We start from the raw sequence: 20,836 nt of genomic DNA, 5'->3' as shown, positions 1-20,836 counted from the left end.
CTGTAGTCATTGCGTGAAGGTGATGTTTGGGCCACAGGATCACCTTTCCAAGTGGTCTTGGAAATAAGATGGTAAATGTTGGGTTGGCCAAAAAATTCTTTTGGTTTTTAAGTAAAAATAAAGGAGGACACATTTTTCATTTCCACCAATAACTTTATTAAACAATGTATTCATTGTTTTATTCCACTACCTTCTGCCATCTTCCAGGCAACTTCATCATTTCATCTTCCCAAAACTTTTTATCTTTTCGAGCACAGAACTGGTCCAGGTATCTTCTGCAGTCTTCCAGGAATTGAAATTTTTTCCATTAAGAGAATTTTGTAAAGACTGGAATAAGTGGGAATCCAAAGGCGCAGTGTCTGGTGAATACAGCAGATGAATCAAAACTCCCCAGCCAAGCTGGGACAGTTTTTGCCTGGTCATCAAAGAAACATATGGCCTTGCATTACCCTGATGGAAGATTAGGCGATTTCTGTTGACTAATTCCAGATGGTTTTTGAGTGCTGCTTTCAGTTCCTCCAGTTGGGAGCAGTATTTGTTGGAATTAATTGTTTGGTTTTCCAGAAGGAGCTCATAATAGAGGACTCCTTTCCAATTCCACCATATACACAACATCACCTTCTTTGGATAAAAACCAGCCTTTGGTGTGATTGGTGGTGGATCATTTTGCTTGCCCCATGATCTCTTCCATTCCACGTTATTCTAAAGTATCCACTTTTCATCACCCATCACAATTTGTATTAAAAATGGAATGTGTTTGTTATGTTTAAGTAGAAAAACACATGCAGAATACAATCAAGAAGGTTTTTTGTTTAACTTACGTGGAACCCAAACATCGAAATGATTACCATAACCAAGCTGGTGCAAATGATTTTCAATGCTTGATTTGGATATTTTGAACATGTCGGCTATCTTCTGCGTGGTATAAAATTGATTGTTTTCAATCATTGTCTTGATTTGATCGTTATCAACTTTCAACTGTCTACCCATCCATGGAGCATTGTCCAGCGAGAAATCACGCATGTAACTTCACAAACCACTTTTGACACATTTGATCAGTAACAGCACCTTCTCCATTCACTGCACAAATCTTTTTTTTTTAAATTTCAGTTGTGTTTTTACCTTTCTTGAAATAACAAAGCATAGTATGCTGAATATGTTGCCTATTTTCTTCCATCTTCAATATTAAAAGGGCTACACAAAAATACACCAGTTTTGACATTTTTTAAAAATGCATGCTGACGTGACAGCTGTCACAATACAATCTAACAAAATTGTTTCGAATGAAGTTAAAGACAACTAAGCACTACTACTAGAGCCATCTTACGGAAAAATACCAAACAAACTTTTTTGCCAACTTATTTATTTATTTATTTATTGGTCAAATATTTGTCAAAGGGGTTCCACTTGCCTTTACAGGAGGACTATATAACCTCTATATAAGCTCAAATATATGTTTATGGCATGTGGAAGCATACAAAATGGACATCTGATCTGGTGTAGAGAAGGCTTTTCAGAAGAGATCAGCTCCTGCACCTAATCCTAATATTCCAGATCTTCCATGTCTCAAGCACTTGACAAACCCTCTCCTGACTCAAGGCCTTCTCACATGCTTTTTCATCCTTCTGGATTTTACCCTTCTATTCTTCACCTGTGGGGTTTCCACCAGCCCAAAGAGGTCTTCCTGGTATTGGGGAACAGCTCTGTGCAAAGTTATGTAAAATAAATAACTCGGTTGTTTTCTTGGTCTCTTATTTTCTTTATAACACCTAATTGGATTTATAATTACATTATTTGTCTATTTAGTTGTGTTTGTTTGTTCATTTCTGCCTATCTTCATTAGGAATGTAAGCTTTTTAAAGGTGGAAACCGTATTTGTTCATTTAGTCATTATAGTAGAAATTCAGTGAGTAGTTGTTAAATAAATAAATGAGAGATCTAAAGATTATAGAAAGTCAAGTACACACATAATTCTTACATCTCTAGCATAGACAGCTGCAAATAAGGTGGTACTATCCAACATGACAGGAACAGGAGACCAAAGTGTCAGTTTGTTTAGAAGAGGAGGAAGATGAATTGGTTTTAAACAGTGTGAATATAAACTGGGCATCATGGTGGTGATGCCCAGTGGGCTGTCTCTACAAGAATCACGTGTGTCTATTGTTACAGAGTCAGACCTCATTTTTGATGTTTACTGATTTCTTTTTAGGTCTTACCCTCTCTTCTCCTTTGGCCCTACATCTGAACAGGCTCATAAGAAGGCTCTTGGACTTGTTTCCTCTTTTGGCACCAGCAGGAAATTTAAATCTGTGTCCGGGAGCTTTTCCCTAGTCCCATCCGTTCATCACAGTAAAGGCCAAACCTACTCCCTCTGCTTTGCCCAAGTCAATCCAGACCCACCTGTGTCTGCACAGCTCTTCCAGTAGTTTCTCATGTAATACTTTCTCTCAAATTCTCTTGATGTGTGGAGTGTCATATGAACCAAATTTTGGGTAGGGGTCCCACTTGCTTATATAGGAGGACTCTACAACCTCTATATAGGCTCATGTCAGATCTGGGCTAGACAAATACAGATTTGGGACCTTCAGAATGTGAACCAGAGACAGCATAGAGGTTTCATGACAAATTTTACCATGATCGTTAGGTAGGGGCTGCTCATCGTGAGCATTGGGTTTGAGAAGGACCAAGACTCAGCAGGAAAAGTTTTGTGTTGATTATTGGTATCTCCTGTGGACATGGGCATTGAAAGCAGAGATAAAAATGTCATGTATTTTTTTCCTCTAAACTAGAGAATCTTGGATAACCTTATACATGTTATCTTTTCATTATGCTAAATTAATGGCAGATAGTTGAGTAACCTACCCAAACTAAGGTAAAAGTCTTTGCTGATAGGTAATTAAATATTATTTAATAGTTATATATTATCTATATAATTCACTGACAATATTGCCCCTTCACTGACCTAGATATATTTTTTTTGTTCTTTTTCACTCTCAGAATAGGTAAATTTCTTTGTGAAAACAATGCATTGTTAAACATAGGTATAATGTTGGTGAGTCCCAGATTCACTAAGGAATGTTAAAATTGCAAATTTTTTATACCATGTTGTTTTCCCTAAAAGCAGCAATTTCAACACTTCAGAAACTTCATTTCTCAAAATTAGATGCATCTCTTTTTATAATGCCCTTTAAATCCTAATTGTTAACTTGCGAGTTTGCTTCTGAGAGACTGATAAAGTACAAAATAGTCCTAACAACCTAAACAGAATGTGAAAACCTAGTATTCCTAGGGCAATCACAAACCTGGTTCAGCTGTGGACAGCATTGGCTTTTTTTCTTAGCAGCTTCTAAAGACAGTGACTATGACTCCAAAGCTGCTTCCTCTGTACAGAAGGATAACGAATCTCCTGTCCTGTAGTGACTTAACACCACAGGGGACTTCCTGGCTCTTTTAACTGTGTAGTCCTCAGTGGCCCAGCAGAAGGGAACTTCCCTTCCCTGAAGCTAAGGGAGGAGACTCCAAGAAAAACAAAGTTTGTGTTTGATTAGGCACTTAGGAAGGAAAGGTTTATTCCTCAGTCTTTTAGTTCATTTAGTAGATTGTTGCTCTACCCTGTGCCTGCCTGTTTAGAAAAAACAAAACCCAAAAAGCTAGAGACAGTAGGTGGAGAGTGGCAGAGGAGCCTGCACACTAGTTGCCCGGCTGACAAGGACCCACGGGCAAGTAGACAGCTCAGGCTCCAGCGTCTTGCCAGGATGCAGAGGATGGACAGCCAGAGGAGGGCACTCAGAGCCTGCAGCCCACTGATGGCGGCAGACGCTGTAGGGGAAGTGGTGGGTCTTCGGAGCGGGGATGAAGAGGCAGAGCTGGAGCTAAATCTTCAGGTCAGAGCTCTGCAGCGAGGAAGCTGCTTAGGACTCTCTGAAGAACTCACATTAAACCCTTTGAGAGAACCAGCATTTGATGGCTTACCATTCAGAGGCACGAATAGCTAGTCAGTATTTGGCTACATGAAGAATGACAACGAAAGTAGCCAGTTAGGTACGAAAACATTGTTTCTCTCCAACCATGGAAACCCCTCTCCTGAGTGGCTGGGCCCATGGTTTAGATAGCATCATCTAGTCCTGCGATTGAGAAGCACCAGGGATGAGGGACTTTTCTGAAAAATAATGTCACCATTCCACCATACATGTCCTCCAGTTTACTGATTCTTTCTAAAGGAAAGAAATATTTGAAGTCAGAGTGTAGGCCTTAATTTTGGTGAGGAATGAAACATTTCAAATGAAGGCACATATTGGCAATTCTGGGCTAACCAATTTGGATTTGACTTAACCACTGCTCTTTATATATCTGTCATGTCCCCCCCAAAATCCACAGGTTCTTCTTTGTACCTTCAAGTCATCCCAGGTTAGAATCTTATTCGTTTCTTTAAAATATAACCTTTCTTTTTTTGCTTTGTTTTCAATTATAATTTTTTTTTTTGCTTTAGAATAAAAGAACATAAAGAGGAAGAAGAAAGAAGGAGAAAAAGTAAAGAAAAGGATGCTGAGGAAATAAAGCAACAGAATTTATTATATGAAATAGAAATTAGAAAACAACTAGAAAAGAAAAAAGAAGAGACAGATGAACGAAGGAAACTGTTTTTTGTAAGTTGGAAATACAGCATCTCTTCAAAATATGTACAAAGTTCAATGGTTAAATTTTAATATATTTGTATAAATAGTGAAATAGAAAAGTTGCTATTAGACTGGGTTTTTAAGTAAACTTTGGGGGAAGCTATATTTGCTATGGTTTTATGTGGATATGCTCTCATGCATGAACAAGAAAAGAGAATGAGACTTTTTTCAAATTATTTTCCTATCCTTAAAATGAGAGTTATCATATATACAGTATTAAGTTGTGAAGATAGACTATTTCTCAATGTTAGACATTTTCTGTACCTTTGCCCTGGTAGTTGAAGATTTAGCTCAACTGAGATAGCTTCTTTCTCTCTGTCTTTTTAAAAGATTTTGTTTTTTTAGAGAGAAAGAAAAGGAGGGAGAAAGAGGGAGGGAAACACTGATGTGAGAGAGTCATCAATTGGTTGTCTCTCCTATGTGCCAAGACCAGCAACCAAACTGCAACCCAGGCATGTGACCAGGAACTGAACCAGCAGTCCTTTAGTTTGCAGGACGATGCCCAACCAATTGAGCCACACCGGTTAGGGCTGAGATAGCTTCTCTTTTTCTGCTTTGCTCTTCTTGGAACACAGATGGCTTCTGTCCTCAAGGTTGCCTCATGACTCTGAATAGCAGCTGCTGGAGCTCCTTCCTCATATCCACATTCAAGGCAACAAGAAGGAAGAAAGGATGAAGGACAAAAAAAGAATGCCCTGTCTGTTCTGCTTTTAAGGAAATTTTCTGCAAGTCCCTCTTAAGTATTTCCATTAAATCTCACTGATCATAATTCAGTCACACCTAGGAAAGCTTGGAAATAGTGTCTTTTTGCTGAGCAGATTGCCACCCTGAACAAAAGCTGTGTCCTGCTACTAACACAAAAGACAAGAAAGAATCTTGGGTGGGCAGTTAATTATTCCTGCCATTTGTTTGTTTGTTTGTTTGTTTGAAAGTTATCTTCAACTTTGTCTTTAAACCTTCTGTCGAACTTTTTTTTTTTTTTAAAAAAGACTTTATTTACTTTTAGAGAGAGGGGAAGGGAGAGAGAAAAAGAGGAAGGGACAAATCAATGTATGAGAGAAACACCGATCAGTTGCCTCTCGCAGACATCCCAGTGCACCCCCGCCGGGACCGCCTGCAACCCAGGCATGTGCCCTGACCAGGAATCAACCAGCGACCATTCACTTTGTGGCACAACCAACTGAGCCATGCTGGTCAGGGCACCTTCTATTGAAGTTTTACGTTAGCAATCAAAGTTTTAATATCTAAGAGTTACTTATAATCTGATTGTCCTCTTTGCACAAAATGATATTCTTGGTTCATGGATGCAACACTGTTATATCTCTGAGTCACTTTGGAATGGGGCAGGCCTTGCTTTGAACGCTGACTCTGCCCCTGACTAGCTTTAGGACCTTCGGCTGAGGCTTTCAATTTTTAGAAATGAGAATTAACTTTATGTTAATTAACTCTATATTTTATTATTATAAAAATATATATGAATATTACAGTAAACTTAGAAAAAACAACAAAATAAATCTTTTAAGAAATCATTCAAAACAATCACTTCTAATAATTTTCTATTTTCATTAGCTTTTCATGTCGACTAATGCATCTCCTTAACCATATTACAGGCTTTTAGAAGTAACAACCCATAAAGTAGAAGAGTAATTAGGAGTGCTAGACGTAGAGTAGACCCTGAGATATAAATATATTGGATATTTAATGGTAAACCTAATAACTTTCAACTTGAATTGGTATCTATGTATAGTAACAAAATACAGTAATATATCTGTATACCCAGGCTATTGCATTCAAAGGCATCTATTTTTATGATGAATAACTCTGGTTGGGTCATGGAATATATGCTAATGTAAACAGATTTTTATATTTTGTTTTTAAAAATAGCTCTTTAAAAATTTTTGTTAAAATATACATCTGTATATTTTCTTGTTTATGTGTTAAACTCTGGGCTAGGAGCTGGTTTCACAGTGATTGAGTCTGATGGGTAGAATTAACAATAGGCAGGTAGAGAGTGGGTGGGGTAGGTGTCTTTTAAGTATTTTTTATGTGTGTGCCACATGACTATATTAACTATTTAAACATTAAATTAAAATTGTATATGTATAATGTATCTGTCCTGATTATAGAATTATTTTAATTACATATTTTTAAAGAAAGGAGATATTTGAAAAGAAATACAGAAAGGCATTAAGAAGATATAAAAGTCACCTATAATCTTATACCCCAGAGAGAACCAGTGGTAACATTTGATACATTTCTTCCAGTTATATATACATTATAAGCTTGTATTTGTATATATTTGCTAAAATATGCTATGTAGTGTCTACATTCTGTCCCCCACTCCCCACCGGTGATATTATTTGTATTCCTGTGTCACTGAGAGTATAATTTATTTAACCATTTCTCCATTATTGAATATTTAGAGGTTGTTTCCAACTTGTCACCAATATAAATAACTTTGAGAGGAAGCACATGGTAAGTAAAAATCTGATGATCTCTTTGGGATGAATTTCCAAGAGGGAAATAACTGGGTCAGAAGCTGTGAACGTTTGACAGGTTCTTGTTAGATATTTATATGTTGAAAGATATTTTTCTTGATAGGATAATACAGAATTTTTTTCTCCAAGGAATATATGAATGATAAAAATGTCATCAAAGCTGTAGAACGGCAGCAGCAAGAGGAGGAAGATGAAAAGCTTAAAAAATTTATCACAGCAAAAAAGCGTCTTACTGAAATGAGGAAAGAAAAAGAAGCTGAAACACACAGGTGAGCTTTTAAAATAATTTATGTAATTAATAAAGTACTGTCTGAAATTATTTTATTATAAGTCAGAAGTTGTGATATGAGAGTAATCTTTAGGAATCAAGGTGTCATCATTTTACGTATGACTAGGGCATTTAGTAATGTGATGAGATTTCAGTTAGGGGCATGTGAGTTGGGGTTTCCTTGGAATATAAAGGATGTCGATCTGGTAGGTAGGTGGCTGGAAATACTGGAAATCTCTGTTCTAGAATAGGGATATGAGCTGGGAATGGCTTTGCGAGTCATCAATATATATGGAAGTGGCTAATGGAACTGTGGACACGGGTGAGTCACCTCGGGTGAACAGGTAAGAAACGAAGGTGTCATCGTCCCGAGGACGTCCACATTTAAAGGGCAAATAGAGAAAGAAGGTAATGTGAAGACCACAGAATAGTTACTAGAGGTTGGAGGAAAACCAGAGAAACAGCAAGGGAGGAGAGTTTCAGTAAGAAAAGAGCAGTCATTGCTGCTAAATCAATAAAGGAATTAAATGAGATTTTAAAAATTGTTTATCGGATTCAGAAGTCAGTTTACTGAGCAGCTTGGGATGAGGGAAGTGAGGGTGAGGAGCCAGCAGCAGTACACAGTGCTTCTGTCTAGAGATCCGGCTCTTCCCTTGTGCCAAATCCTCTGGTGGCTTCACGTCACAGCGCTGCTACTGCGGCCCCTAAGGCTCTGCACCCATCCCGGTTCCCAGCTGCCGCCAGCCTCCCTCTCAGACCGCAGGGAGGCTGTTCTCTCCTTCCTTCCCTCGTCCTCGTTGGCGCTGGACTGCTCCGTGCCCTCCCTGGGGAATGCTCACCTCCCTTGCCTCCGTCAGACCGTCCCTCAAATACTGCCTTCTCCTCCAGACTTTCCCTGACCACCTTACTTAAAATTCCAACCCCACCCCCCATGTGGCTTATCCCTTTAACTGGTCTTTTTCCTCATTGCAGGCCATAGCACTCTTTTAATTATTTGTTTTGTTTACTGTCCCCCGACCCCAGTTCTAAGGAAAGTTCCACGAGGACAGAGACTTTTAATGTTTTTGTTTATTGTCGTCTCCAGCACCTGGAATAATGCCTGGTACACAGCAGGCAATCAAAAGTGTTCAAGATACTGTTTTTGAAAGCCTACATGAAATGTCGCCTTTTCCTTGAAGTCTTTCTTCCTTCTTTTTCTTTCTCTCTCTCTCTCTTTCTCTCCCCATATTATTTGCTAGCTTTCTCATGGCATTTATCACCCTTTGGCTGTAAGAGTCTTTTCTCCACTTCAGAGTGTAATTCCCTTGGGACATGCTCTGTGCCCTTTCTCATAATTTCTCCTACACTGCTTTGCAAATTCACTCAGTAATTTAGTGAATTTGTCACATTTAAATTTAAAAGTATTTTTTCTCAATTTCCCAAATAAAAATGCCCCATTTCTTTGAAAAATAGTCCCCCCTTTTTATCCAGTTTTGCAGAGAGTAAGAGAATGGATTTATTCAGAATTTTATAAATTTTACTAAATATTTTTGAGATTTTATTTGAAGAAAGTCCTGTGATTTATTTTATAACGCAAGTCTCCAATGTCAGAGTAAACCTGGTAGTATAATATTTTTTAATATTTTTCACTGTGGAGAATTTTAACACTTTATTTCCTATACGTATTGAACATACACATACACAAGATCCTATCGCATGCATTACTCCCTTTGAATTCTTAGAATACATTACTATTCTCATATGATAGTATTTGATCTGATCACTAAGACGGCTGCTAAGTGACTGACAGGCAGGTGTACAGCATATGTACACTGAATAAGGGCTCATTCATGTCTCCGGTGGGACAGAGTGAGATTTCATCACACTACTCAGAATGGGGTGCAATTTGAAACTTATGAATTGTTTATTTCTGGAACTTTTCATTTAATATTGTCAGATTGTGGTTGACCACGGGCAACTGAAACCACAGAAAGCAAAACCACAGACAAGGGGGGGACACTGCATGCTTTATTCTAAAAATGAATTATTAAAAAATAATTCCCACTTAAAACAATATATTTTTATATATAAAATATATAATATAAATATATAATATAAAATATATATAATATATGTATAGCAGTGAGGCTCCTTTCAGTCTTGTAAAAAACTAAAGGATCCATCTTTTCAAATTGTATTGGCTCTGTAGCAGATTTATTCTTGAAAATTTGGCGTGATGGTTATTTTGTTATAGGCTAATGGAGGAACGTAGAGAAAGAATAAATAACTTCCTGAGCGAATTAATAAAACAGAAGCTTGACAATGAAGATTTGATTATTGCTAGAGATATTGCAGAAGCTGAGGCCATCTGGGAAAAAAGAGAAAAAGAGAAATATGAAAAAAACAAAGCAGAATTAAAAGCAATTGAAGAATATAGAAACACTGTGGTAAGTAATTTAATTTTGACAAATAAAATTAAACAAAAAAATTTAAGCCCTTTCACTGTAGTTTCCAACTCCTCTGTTATCTCTGACCAAAAAAAAAAAAAAAAAAAATTAGATATTTGAAAAACAACGTATGAATTATCTTCTATATTCTTGAAATCAGACCACATTTACTTTCTAATAGAAGATAACATGACAATGAATTACAAATAATATATTTAGAGATGCAAAGTAATAATCTCTTGTTTTAGAACCATCTGAAATAAAAATTTTTATTCTCTTAATATATTTTTAATTTGAATGCTTTCAAGACATCAAGTAAAAATAACCCCATTGCATTTCTGTATTTCTTAATCCTTCAGAATTTATTTCCCATATGACTGTCATAACATTAAATTGGATAATTTATAAACATTGTAGCAACTAATTTTTTTTTCAGCTATAATTATTTCCCTACCTTGAAAAGATCTTGCTTTTTTCTGTTTCTGTATTTTCTTTTTAAAGAAATATGATTTTATTTACATTTTCCTTGTGTGTGTCCTGATATTCAAGAAATAAAGCCAAAGTAAATTGTCCGCATGGCAATCAGCCCAGGTTCATAAAACATTCTGCCCTTGCATTGCTCCTGGACGGTTTACTGCTTGCAGCTTTCTGAATCCATGCCTTATCTAGAGAGCACTGGCCGCTAAACATGGTTTTAATGTTTTTCTTTCCCTTTTAACATCTAGATGAAAAATAAAGAGGAAGAAGAAAGACAAGGAAAAATAGAGGCTAAAGAAAAATTGCTGGCTGTCATAAAAGCAGATCAGATTTTCTGGGAGCATGAAAAGGAGAAAAAATGCAAAACTGATAAAGAGCGTCGTGAAGTTCAAGATGCCCACATTCAGCAAATGGTAATTATTCCTAAATGTTTATACTTATTTTAGCAACAAATATGTAACATGGAGTTCATGCTAGTTTTCTTTCCCAAGCAGCTTCCTTTGTCAGGTAAGATCAGCTGGTCATTATTGTTATGACACAATAAAATATGTCAGAGATGTAAAGAGTTAGTTTCTGTACTTATCTGGTTGAAGTTCCCATACTGGATTTATATGTTTTTGCACAAATATTTACCCTTCTTTAGTATCCATTTTGCTTTAGTAGATGTAAAAAAGAATGTCAGTGCATATGGCTGGCTGTGATGCCCATCTTGTTTCAGTTTTTCCCCTCTTTGTAACTATAACCCAGAAGCTATACTAATGAGGACCTCACAGGTTTCATGTCTGAGGTGAGTAGGGGTACAAGAAACTTTAGGACATGTATCAAGGGCCTGGCACTCAATCCTTTGTAACTAAGAACTGTTTTCCACAATGGCTGTACCGTTTTCCATCACTACCAGCAACATATATGAGGACAAGTTGCTCCATATCCTCACTAACATTTGGTATTGTCATCCTTTGATTTTGACTATTCTAGGTAGTGATATCTTGTGGTGTTATTTTGATTTTCCTAATGACTAAAAATATTGGACATCTTTTCATATTCTTCTTAGCCATTTGTGTCTTCTTTTGTGAACTCTATTCAAATCTCGGCTAATTATTTTATTGGGTTATTTGGTTTCTTATTGTTGAGTATTCACTTATTTTTTAATGTGGTAAAATACATATAGCATAAAATTTACCATTTTACCCATTCAGTTTAGGGGCATTAAGTACATTCACACCGATGTGCCACTATCAACACTGTCCATATCTATAATGTTTTCTTCCTCCTGCACTGAAATTCTATACTCGTTAAACAGTAACTCTCTATTCTCCCTTCCTCCCAGCCTCTGGTAAATACTATTCTGCCATGTCTCTATGAATCTGGGTTTTCCAGGTAACTCCTATTAGTGGAATCATACAATACTCATTCTTTTGCTCTCTTATCTCACTTAGCGTAATGTCTTCAAGCTCCAGCCATGTTGCTTCATGTGTCAGTTTCATTCCTTATTAAGGCTGAATACTATTCCATTGTATGTACATGGCATATTTTGTTTACTCTTACATCCATCAACGGATCTTGGTTGTTTCCATCTTTTGGCTATTGCAAATAATGCCTCTGTGCACTTTGGTATACAAATATCTACTTGACTTTCTCCTTTTGGTTCTTTTGTTTCTATACCAGAAGTGGAATTTTCTTTTTTTAGAACAATGTAACACTTGTCCATTTCTTTTCAAGTCTAGTAATTCTTAATTGAATGAAAACTCGACATTATATAGAATATGTTGTAGATTCTGTTTTGTTCTAAGGGTTATTGCTTTTTGTTTCAGTAGGCAATTACTCTCCCTGGATGCAAGTTATGAAATCTGTCTTCAGCACAATAGGTAGCCTTAATGTTGCTGCTAATTTTTTTTTTTTTTGCTTCTTTTTCAAAATTTTATTGTTGTTCAATTACGGTTGTCCTCATTTTCCCCCATTACTCTCCGCTGCCCACACCCCCGCATTCAATCCTCCCCCCTCCCCATTGTTTTTGTCTGGGGTCCTTTATACATGCTCCCTGAATTGACCCTTCCCCTTCTTTCCCCCATTATGTTCCTCCCCCCACCCCTCTGGTCCCTGTCAGTTTGTCTTTTATTTCGGTGACTCTGGTTCCATTTTGCTTGCTTGTTTGCTTTGTTAATTAGGTTCCACTAACAGATGAGAACATATGGTATTTGTTTTTCACTGCCTGGCTTATTTCATTTAGCATTATGCTCTCCAGTTCCACCCATACTGTCACGAATGGTAGGAATTCCTTCTTTTTTTCTTCTGTGTAGTATTCCATTGTGTAAATGTACCACGGTTTTAATGCTTGTTTTTTTGAGCCTGACTCTCTAGGTCTCTAGGGTTCTTTATTGTACTGGCACTGAGAGTCAACCAGTAATATGGGTACAGTTTATCTTTGGACAACTGTTTACCCCTGCTGCACAAGCTGTGTGTAGGTTAAGGACTGTATTCCAAAAAAAAGCAAATTCACAATTCCTCCAGGCTTTTAATTTTGCTGGAATTCCTGGGATCTCCTGTGTGAATGTGTAGTCTATCAATTAGTTAGGGATGTCTGTAAATTTTATCTCAATTCTTATATAACTGTCTTGCTTCTAGAATCACTTAAATTTCAAGCTGCTTTGCCACCTAGTCCCAATGGAATCTGACATCATTGTCCAGTAAATCTGCAAGTTTCATCACCTAACCTGAGGCGATAGCAATGCCCTCCAGACACGAATGCCATAAGATTACATGCAATTATTTAGCAGCAGTTTTTCATGAAAGGACACTTACTAAGTATTTGCCAGCACGTGGTCACTTTCTAGTGCTCTGAAATATTGGATTTTGTAATTTTTAATAATAAACTTGCTATCTGTGGAGGGGGATTAGCCAGCCTCTCTAGACAGCCATTACCAGAAGTAGGATCTGCTATATTATTTTGGAGCAAATCCCAGAGATTGTAAAATTTTATTAATATATATTTCAGAGTGTCTCTAAAACTCAGGGACTTGTAAGAAATTAACATAATCACTTCCAGCCAAGATGGAGTTATAGGTAGGTACACTCTGCCTCTTCACAAAACCAAAAGAAGGACAACAAATTTAAAAACAAAAAAGAACCAGAACTGCCAGAAAATCGAACTGTATGGAAATCTGACAACCAAGGAGTTAAAGAAGAAACATTCATCCAGACTGGCAGGAGGGGCGGAGATGGGCTGCTGGGGCGGAGAGGATGAGTGGGAAGGCGGCGGCTGGAGGACCCGGCAGTCCCACACTTGAGGTGGATAACCTGGGAGGAACAGGTAGGGAGCGAGACAGGCCATGCAACCCAGGATTCCAGTGCAGGAAAAGAAAACCTCAAAATCTCTGGTTGTAAAAACCTGTGGGGATTGCAGCAGCAAGAAAAACTCCCAGCCTCTCAGGAGAGTGCATCAGAGAGGCCCATAGGATCCTAGAACTCACCTGGGAATCAGCACCAGAAGGGCCCAATTTGCCTGTGGGTAGCAGGGGAAGTGACTGAAAGCTGGCTGAGAGCCAAGCAAGCAGCATTGTTCCCTCTCAGACCCTTGCCCTTGCTGCATCTTGGACTCCTTCCACACACACACAGTCACAATGCAATGACCTAGGTTCCCCTGCCCTGGTGAATACTTAAGGCTCTGCCCCTTCCAATGTAACAGGTGTGCTGATACAAAGAAATATGGCTCAAATGAAAGAACAGATCAAAGCTCCAAAAATAGAACTAAGTGATGAAGAAGTAGACAACTTATCAGATGCACAATTCAAAACACTGGTAATCTGGATGCTCACAGAAATGGTTGAGTATGGTCACAAAATGGAGGAAAAAGTGAAGGCTATGTGAAGTGAAATAAAAATATACAGGGAACCAACAGTAAAGGGAAGGAAACTAGGACTCAAATCAACAATTGGAGCAGAAGGAAGAGATACACATTCAACCAGAGCAGAATGAAGAAACAAAAATTCAAAAAAATGAGGAGAGGCTTAGGAACCTCTGGGACAACTTTAAACATTCCAACATCCGAGTCATAGCAGTGCCAGAAGGAGAAGAGGAAGAGCAAGAAATTGAAAACTAATTTGAAAAAATAACGAAGGAGAACTTCCCCAATCTGACGAAGGAAATAGGCTTCCAGGAGATCCCGGAAACTCAACAGAGTCCCAAAGAAGTTGGACCCAAGGAAGCACACACCAAGGCACATCATAATTACATTACTCAAGATTAAACATAAGGAGAGAATCTTAAAAGCATGAAGAGAAAAGGAGACAGTTGCCGACAAAGGAGTTCCCATAAGACTGTCAGCTGATTTCTCAAAAGAAACCTTGCAGGCAAGAAGGATCTGGAAAGAAGTATTCAAAGTCATGAAAGACAAGGGCCTACATCCAAAATTACTCCATCCAGCGAAGCTATCATTTAGAATGGAAGGGAAGATGAAGTGCTTCCCAGATGAGGTCAAGTTAAATGAGTTCATCATCACCAAGCCCTTATTATATGAAATGTTAAAGGGATTTATCTAAGAAGAAGATGATCAAAACTATGAACAGTAAAATGACAACAAACTCACAACTATCAACAACTGAACCTAAACAAAAACAAATACAAAAACAAAAACAAACTAAGCAAACAACTAAAACAGGAACAGAATCACAGAAATGGAGATCAGAGGGGAGGGGGAGGGGGAAGAATAGGGGGAAAGGTACAGGGAATAAGAAGCATAAATAGTAAGTACAAAATAGGCAGGGGTAGGTTAAGAATAATATTGGCAATGGAGAAGCTGAAGAACTTATACGTACAACCTATGGACATGAACTAAGGGAGGGGGAATGCTGGTGGGAGTGGGGTGCAAGGCGGAGGGGAATAAAGAGGAGAAAGAGAAATAAATAAGGAAAAAAGAAATTAACATAATCACAATTACATTATCACATCTAAAACAATGAACTGTGTTTTTTTAATTGTATTTTTTTCCATTACCATTTAGTCCCCTTATATACACACTCCACAATCACCACACTGTTGTCCATGTCCATGAGTCCTTTTCCCTTTTTGCTGCATCCGTCCACCCCCAACCCTTAGCTGTCGTCCTGCTCTCCATCTATGAGTCTGTCCCCATTTTCCTTGTTAGTTCAGTTTGTTCATTAGATTCCACATATGTGTGAAATCATATGGCATTTGTCTCTTTGACTGGCTTATTTAACTTAGCATAATGCTCTCTAGTTCCATTCATACTGTTGCAAAGGGCAAAATTTTCTCCTTTTTATGGCCGAGTAGCATTACACTGTGGAAATGGCCCAGTTGTTTTATCCACTCATCTACTGATAGACACTTAGATTGCCTTCATATCTTGGCAATTGTAAATAATGCTCTAATGAACATAGTGGTAATTATATTCTTTTCAATTAGTGTTTTAGGTTCCTTGGGATATATTCCCAGAAGTCGGATTGCTGGGTCAAAAGGCAGATCCATTTTTAATTTTGGGGGGTATCTCCATACTGGTTTCCACAGTGGCTGCGCCAGTCTGCATTCCCACCACAGTGCAAAGGGCTCCCCTTTGTTCACATCCTCGCCAGCATTTGTGGTTTGTTGATTTATTGATGATAGCCATTCTGGCAGGTAAAACAATTAACATTCAGTGTTTAAATTCCCCAAATTGTCTCATGAGTACTTTCTAAATTGTGTTGTTTGAATTGGGATCAAACAAGGTACATGTATTGTATTTGGCTGATATGTCTTTGAAATCTCCTTTAATCTATAACTCCTCCTCCACCTCCATCCTCTCTTTTTGTTGTAAATTCTCCCTTCTTGTCTTTATTGTGTTTGTCTTGCAATTTATTTGTTAAATAAACTGGGTTTCTTATGATTTAGAATTATTAGCCTGGCTTTTGCTCTTTCAATCCCTGTGGTATAGTTTAATGTTCCCTGCATTTTATGTAAAATCTAGTTTAGATTGGATTTAGGTTCAATTTTTGTTTAATCCTCACCTGAGTATATGCTTATTGATTTTGGGGGGTGGGGAGGAGGAAGGAGAGAGAGATTGAGAGAGAGAAACATTGATGTGAGAAAGAAATATTATTGCATATGCCCTGACTGGAAATCAAACTCACAACTTTTTGGTGTAAGGCATGACACTCCAATAAACTGAGCCACCTGGCCAGGGCTTAGGTTCAATTTTTTGGTAAAATCCTTTATAGGTGGTATTGCATCAATACCAAGGGAAGTATAGGTGGTACTTCCATCAGAAGACACATAATAACTGTTGTCTCACTTTCTGTGGTACGAACAGCCTTTGATGATCATTGCCTAAACCTCTTAATTTATGAGGTGGCAAAATGTTGATATTGTCATTCCTTCTTATGCATTTGTCGTCTTCAAAAAACTTTTCGTGATCAGCAATTTGGTTTCTCTGAGGTACAACTTTTAAAGAAAAGACAGGATAAATATTTGATTCTTTCACTGTATTTTCCAGTTTCTAAAATATGAGCCCTCTTTCATCCTTCAAAAGTTCTTGTTACCTTACCCCATCTGTTACAATTTTTTTTTAAAATCTTAGTTTTAAAAAAGATTTTATTTTTATTTATTTTTAGACAGAGGGAAAGGGAGGGAGAAAAAAAGGGAGAGAAGCATCAATGTGCGAGAGATATCAATCGGTTGCCTCTCTCCTGCCCCCAGCTGGGAACCTGGCCCACAACCCAGGCATGTGCCCTTACCGGGAATTGAACCAGCGACCTTTTGGTTCTCAAGTCAGCACTCAATCCACTGAGCCACACCAGCCAGGGCTAAATTTTAAAAAATATATTTAAGTTTTCTCTTACTAGCCTGTATTTATACTTAGTGCATGTCAAACTTGAGGCACCAATCATATGATCCATTATGTAATCCTTTCACTCCATTGTTACTTCCTTTTTACAATACTGAATGTTTCTCCGTTTCCTCAATATTATTCTGCAAACCACCACTAAATCAACATATCCCAATTGCTTTTTGTTAAGATCCCATTTTATAGTACATATTTTACCTTTAATGATAGTTTATAGCTTTTCAACTTTTAAAAAATCTTATTGAATGCCATTTTCTAGTTTTTTAAACTCCTCATACTCTATACCAATTCAACAAATAGCATGTAAGCCTTAAGCGGACCTAGTATATGATGACAGAAGATGGCTTGACTTTGGGTGGTAGACACACAGTGCAATATACAGATCTTGTAGCACAGAAATGTACACTTGAAACCTCTGTGAGCCTATTAACCAATAGTGTAATTTAATAAATTAATAAAAAATTGAATAATTTAATAATTTGATAAAAATTTAATAAAAAATTGAAAAAATAGTATGATTTCCCTTTATTGTCAGGCCATACATTTATAATTCTTGAACTTAATATTCCAAACCAGATGGAAAGCTTAACAATTAAAGGATAATACTGTAACTAAAATGAACCATGGAAGACAATGTGCTAGAAATATGATTTGATATCTTATGTTTTTGATTAAAAAAATTGGTATTAATTTGGTTGCTCTGTTTCCTCATAAATTTCAATTTATATTAGATATCAGATTTGGCTCCTATTTTATGCGGGAATTGTTGGTTACTGATTTTGAAAAATATTTTTATGACCATTAAAATATATCCATGAGTATACAAAATCACTGAAGTTTTTACAAACTTGGCATTTTAAAAAATGCCACTAAGATGACAAAATGAAAAAGTTGTCAACCCAAACTTCATAGTAATCTGAAAGTCATTAAAATCCCACCAGGGCCAGTGTGGCTTAGTTGGTTGGAGTGTCATCTGTAACCAAAAGGTTGCATGTTCGATTCCCTGTCAGTGCACATGCCTAGGTTACATGTTCAATCCCTGGTCCTGGCACATACTAGAGACTACCAGTTGATGTTTCTCCTTCACATTGATGTTTGTCTCTTTTCCTTCTTCTCTCTGAAAGCAATGGAAAATGTCCTTGGGTGAGGATTAAAACAAGAGATGTTAAAATCCTCTAGCCCTAACTGGTGTAACCCTTTTGGTTAGGCATAATTCTGCAAGGCAAAAGGTTGCTGGGTTGCTTCCCAATCAGGACATGTTCCTGGGTTGCAGGTTCTGTCTCCAGTCAGGGTGCATAAAAGAGACAACCAGTTGATGCTTCTGTCTCACATCCATGTTTCTCCTCCTCTCTGTCTCCCTCCTTTCCCCTCTCTCCAAACATACATTTAAAAATCTCATACAATATAAAGGAACAATCTTGTGCACAAATATAAAGACTTAAATTTTTGAAATGGCCCTGACTGGTGTGTCTCAGTGGATTGAGCGCTGTCCTAAGAACCAAAAGGTCACTGGTTTGATTCCCAGTCAGGGTCCATGCTTGGGTTGTGGGCCAGGTCCCTGGTTGGGGGTGTATGAGAGGCAACCAATTGATACATCTCTCACACATTGATGTTTCACTCCCTCTCTTCCCATCTCTCTAAAAATAAAAATCTTTAAAAAATATTTTTATGAAATGTTGGTAAGTTGAATTTTGGTAGATTGCTTATTCTATCCTGCTCCTGATGGACCTATGTTGTTAAGTGCCACTTGTTCCAACTTCAAATTATTGGGATAGAGAGAATGTAGTGCTTTAACTTAGTTCAGATAGTAACTGCTAATTTAATCTTATGTGCCTGGGGCACATGGTCTATCAGGTTGACTTAGGACGGTGGGTTGGAGTGTCTTCAGAATAGTGGATGGACTGGGACAGTGATTGATATGCCTTCTACGTCTGCCCTAGTACACATTATAAATGATATAAATAGGATTCTAAACTTGGTTATTTTATCTACATTTCATGCTTTTAACTATTTTTCTGTATTGTTTGAAGGCATATCATCACCTAAGGCTATTAAGGTAAGTTTCATTGAGCCCTGACTTTTGAGCATGATGATACTGTGAGGAGCATGGAAAAGTTCTGAAATAAATTATAGTATACAGTTGTTAAGTCAGAATTTTGTCAAATATCAATTGAGTTCAGAAAATTGTATCTACAACTTCAAATGCTACATATATTTAGAAAGTCAGCCTTGTTTCTAATATGAATTTGTATTTTCTTTCTCTCCCTATTAGGCCAAAAATAAGTTTAATGCAAAGCAAGCAAAACAAGCACAATTGGACTATTGCAGACTTACTGAAGATCTTGTAGAGGAAAAGGAGAAAGAATTTCAGGATTATGCCAGAGAAGTAATTGAACTTGAGACTGAATCAACAAGGAAATATATTTATCCTCTTGTGAAAGCTGTACAGGGAGGACCTGGCGGTGGCTGTGGACCAGTTTTTATGGACAGAGGTGGATTAAGACCTAGCTGTCAGGCAAATGATGTCACTGGAGTCCAGCTCCCTTCTTATAACTCTCAGGGACCAAAATACAATGACTTTCAAAAGTGTAAGGGAAGGCTAGGTTTTACATGGTAGAAAAAAATTTACTTTTAAGATTGAGACTAAGTTGTAACTAATAAGCTACAAGTGTTAAGTGAATTTCAGGCTTGTAATTTAATAAAGCTGCTCTTCACCTAAATATAATTATGTGTGATCTTCATCACTGGTTAATTCAGTTTTTAAAATTTTGGTAAAAATATGTAAACATAAAATGTAAATTTTAGCCACTTAAAAATGTGTTGTTGCATTTATATTCATAAATTGTATAACCATTACCATTGAGTTCCAGAACCTTCTCATTGCTCTAAATGGAAACCCTGCACCTGTTAAGCAGTCAGGCCCCATTCCCCTTTTCCAAAGCCCCTGGCAATCACTCGCCTGCTTTGTCTCTGTGGACTTGCCTATTCTGGATATTTTGTAGAAGTGGAATCATAATGTGGCCTGTGTCTGGCCTATTTCATTTAGCATATTTTCAGTGTTTATCTATATCATACCTTCATTACTTCATTTTTATAGCCGAATATTCCAATGGAAGTTCTTTCCTCTTCAGAAAACTGTGTATTTATTATTCAATACTTAAATTTTAGTTTCTAATAACACTACCAATATTATTACTAATAATCTGATTACTAAATGCAATTTATGGCTTCTTTTTGGCTTCAGTGTATCTCATTAGACATGCAAATTACCATTTTAAGGTCAGTGGAAATCTACATGTAGTTAGGCAACCAAGTTGATACAGATTCAGCATTCCCCTGCTCCTTTTTTTTTACTGATATAAAATGTGTAACACAAATTTTACCATCTTAACCATTTTTGAGTACAGTTCAATAGTATAATTCATGTTGTTGTGTAACCAACCTCCAGAACTTTGTCATCTTGAGAAACTGAAACTATATACCCATTAAGCAACTCATTTTCCCCTCTGGTCAGCTCCTGGGACCTACTGTTCTACTTTCCATTTCTCATGAATTTAACTTTATATTAACTCATTAAGTAGAATTACACAATATTTGTCTTTGGTTTACTTCCATTAGCATAATGTCCTCAAGGTTCATTTAATGTAGTGTCAGAATCC

At 37.2% G+C, this 20,836-nt stretch overlaps 1 protein-coding gene across 1 annotated transcript in view; it reads left to right on the top strand.

Moving 5' to 3' along the window:
* CFAP210 (cilia and flagella associated protein 210) overlaps positions 1-19,794 on the top strand; it is a 35,576-nt gene extending 15,782 nt beyond the window's left edge. Inside the window, exons 5-9 of the mRNA XM_054562394.1 lie at positions 4,490-4,646; positions 7,304-7,443; positions 9,676-9,868; positions 10,594-10,758; positions 19,450-19,794. Coding sequence (XP_054418369.1) covers positions 4,490-4,646; positions 7,304-7,443; positions 9,676-9,868; positions 10,594-10,758; positions 19,450-19,794 — 1,000 coding nt within the window. The remainder of the gene's footprint in view (positions 1-4,489; positions 4,647-7,303; positions 7,444-9,675; positions 9,869-10,593; positions 10,759-19,449) is intronic.
* The last annotated feature ends 1,042 nt before the right edge of the window (positions 19,795-20,836 follow it).

Source organism: Pteronotus mesoamericanus, unplaced genomic scaffold (assembly GCF_021234165.1).
Source record: "Pteronotus mesoamericanus isolate MK-2021 breed Mesoamerican mustached bat unplaced genomic scaffold, CSHL_Meso_final scaffold_651, whole genome shotgun sequence".
Classification (NCBI taxonomy): domain Eukaryota; kingdom Metazoa; phylum Chordata; class Mammalia; order Chiroptera; family Mormoopidae; genus Pteronotus; species Pteronotus mesoamericanus.
The sequence above is the reverse complement of the archived record's forward strand: the minus strand, read 5'-3'. Positions and strand labels throughout refer to the sequence as shown.